The 2,504-nt window shown below is 47.0% G+C and overlaps 1 protein-coding gene across 1 annotated transcript; it reads left to right on the top strand.

Annotated features, from left to right (window-relative positions):
* The first annotated feature begins 582 nt into the window (after positions 1-582).
* Positions 583-1,448, top strand: LOC139614411 (zona pellucida sperm-binding protein 3-like). The gene is made up of 2 exons (XM_071471650.1): positions 583-1,148; positions 1,225-1,448. The coding sequence occupies exons 1-2, from the start codon at positions 651-653 to the stop codon at positions 1,345-1,347; spliced, it is 621 nt and encodes a 206-aa protein (XP_071327751.1). The 5' UTR covers positions 583-650; the 3' UTR covers positions 1,348-1,448.
* Positions 1,449-2,504: the final 1,056 nt, after the last annotated feature.

The raw sequence follows: 2,504 nt of genomic DNA, 5'->3' as shown, positions 1-2,504 counted from the left end.
ACTGTAACACTATAACATTGTAACACTATAATACTGTAATACTATAACACTATAATACTGTAACACTGTAACACTATAATACTATAATACTGTAATACTATAACACTATAATACTGTAATACTATAGTACTGTAACACTATAATACTGTAACACTATAACATTGTATCACTACATGTTCTCAGGTTCAAAAACTCTGTATTATCCCACAGTCAGTATCATCCTGATTATTTTAGAAAGATGTCTGATTCATAGTAAATGATCCAGATCTGCACCAAAGTGTGCTGGGTTCTTCCCTGGTCTCTGTCCCATCCCCCCACCAAGTTCAGTGAAAATCAGTTTGGTATTTTTGTGAATTCCTCTGCATGAGGACATGTTTGCATGAATGTCCATCAAACAGAAACAAACCATACACTGGTACAAATGCCACATTTCCTCCTAGATATGTCTTCACAGAAATAAAACACCTGTGGATTAACACTGGACCGTTGAGTTTCTCACAGCCACTGACAAACTGACCAATTAGTGAAGGACGTGCAGCTGTGAGACCCACACATGTGGAGAGGATTCAGCTAATCAGGTCGAGGGAGGAGTCACTTCCTTTGTCAGCCTCATTCTTAAGAAAGCTGAATAGAAAAGTGTGTTTGCAACAATGGGGTCCAGGCAGGTTCTTGTGTGTGGCTTTGTGTTTGCATGTGTGAGGCTTAGTGACACTCGAGTCCTCGGTAGGAGACAGCCAATCCACTGGGGGGTCGAGGCGCAGAAGCCTGCAGAGCTGGAAGCCGGGTCATCAGCAGGACCTGAGAGAGAGCACTCCAGGGCATCTGCTCCACAAGCTGGTGGACTCCAGGTGAAGGCCCAGCCCCCGCTGGAACCGCTCTCCTGGAGGTTTCCGGAAGATCCAGTGGATCCAGTGAACAAGCCTCCTGTCAAGTTTGAACCGCAGCAGCTGGAGAGGACCAACCGCGTTGCTGTGAGGTGTGGGGAGAACAGAGTCCAGGTGGAAGTGAGTCAGGACCTGCTGGGCCTCGGCAGACTGATAGAACCAGAGCACATCACACTCGGTGGTTGTTCAGCCGCTGACGTCGACAACCTGGCTCATGTGCTTATCTTTGAGTCGGAGCTGCACGGCTGCGGCAGCAGACTAGTGGTACAAGGTTTTTCATTCATACGATGTATTCACATCATATATAAAAACAGGATTTTTAAACTCTCTTTTTCCTCAGATGACAGAGAACGCCTTCATCTACGCCTTCACGCTGGTCTACAGCCCCAGAGTGGTCAGAGGGAGTCCCATCACACGGAGCCAGGGTGCAGTGGTTGGAGTGGAGTGCCACTACCAGAGGTGAACTGGATCAGCCTGCAGAGACCCACTGAAGTTTACTGTGGGATGAAGTAATCAGATTTCTGTTTAATGACTAAGCATAATAAAAATTTTAACATTTGAAAACACTGGATTTAATTCAGTTTGAACCCAGAAGCTCTGAGTTATTGAGTCTTCTCTTGTGTCAAAGTCTGTTTCCATCAGTTTGTCTCCTCTCACATATACATACAATTAGCAGGTTCATTGCAAACTGCAGCAGAGAAATGTTGGCAGACGTCGTCTTAATGTCAGAAGTTGAGAATTTAAAAAAGGAGGCGTTCTGATGTAACAGTAGATAATGAAAGGCAGCCAGAGGAATGGTTTTCATGCACGGAAGTGAAATGTGATCATTTTTCTTTAGTAATCAGGTGATGGTGAAAGAAGTGAGGTTTCAAAAACTGCCTTCTCAAAAGTGATTGTGAATTTCTGTGAAGCCGCTGCAGAAGTGTTTAACCTTCAGTCTCAGGTCAGAATCAGGTCAAAGGTTTGTGGGATTTTACCTGAAAATCTTACAACAAATTTAACACGAGTTGTAAAACCGTTTCCCTCTGGACCAAACAATCATCTGCAGCTGCCGCTCACACATGTCGCAAATGTTTCACAAATGACAAATGTCACCAGCAGATTTCTACAGGACTCCTGCTGCAGTCACGTTTATGGCGTTTACACAAAATGCACAGAAAGAGAAATGGACTCACGTTGTAATTTGCAGCTTGTATGATGCAAATCTGAGGTGGGTCAGTTCTAAACCTGGTTCAGACTGGATTTATCCCTCAGAGGGGAAGTGGGGAGGGGGGGGGTTTAACATCACCTGCTCTGGTCACCCAGCTGCCCCTCTACACCCCGTTCCCCTGCACTCAGGCCTAAAGGTGTATGAGAGGTAGCAGGTCAGCAGGGTCAGATTCATCTCACTGAGACGTCCGGTTGATGCTGGAGACATCAACAGTCACACAACAGACGGCCAGAGACGGGATGTTGACGCAACGTTGGTGTCATAAGCTCTGAGCACAACCGGACACCAGACTGCCGCTGCCTCCTCTGTCCAGCCCCCCCCCCCCCCCCCCCCCCCCCCCCCCCCGCCTCTGATGCTGGTCCAGACTGGATGACTCTCTGTTGAAGGTGTGGACCGTCCCTGAGCCGGAC

The sequence above is a fragment of the Trachinotus anak genome, unplaced genomic scaffold (genome assembly GCF_046630095.1).
Source record: "Trachinotus anak isolate AG129_WGS33_773 ecotype Australia unplaced genomic scaffold, CSIRO_AGI_Tana_v1 ptg000034l, whole genome shotgun sequence".
NCBI lineage: Eukaryota > Metazoa > Chordata > Actinopteri > Carangiformes > Carangidae > Trachinotus > Trachinotus anak.
The sequence above is the reverse complement of the archived record's forward strand: the minus strand, read 5'-3'. Positions and strand labels throughout refer to the sequence as shown.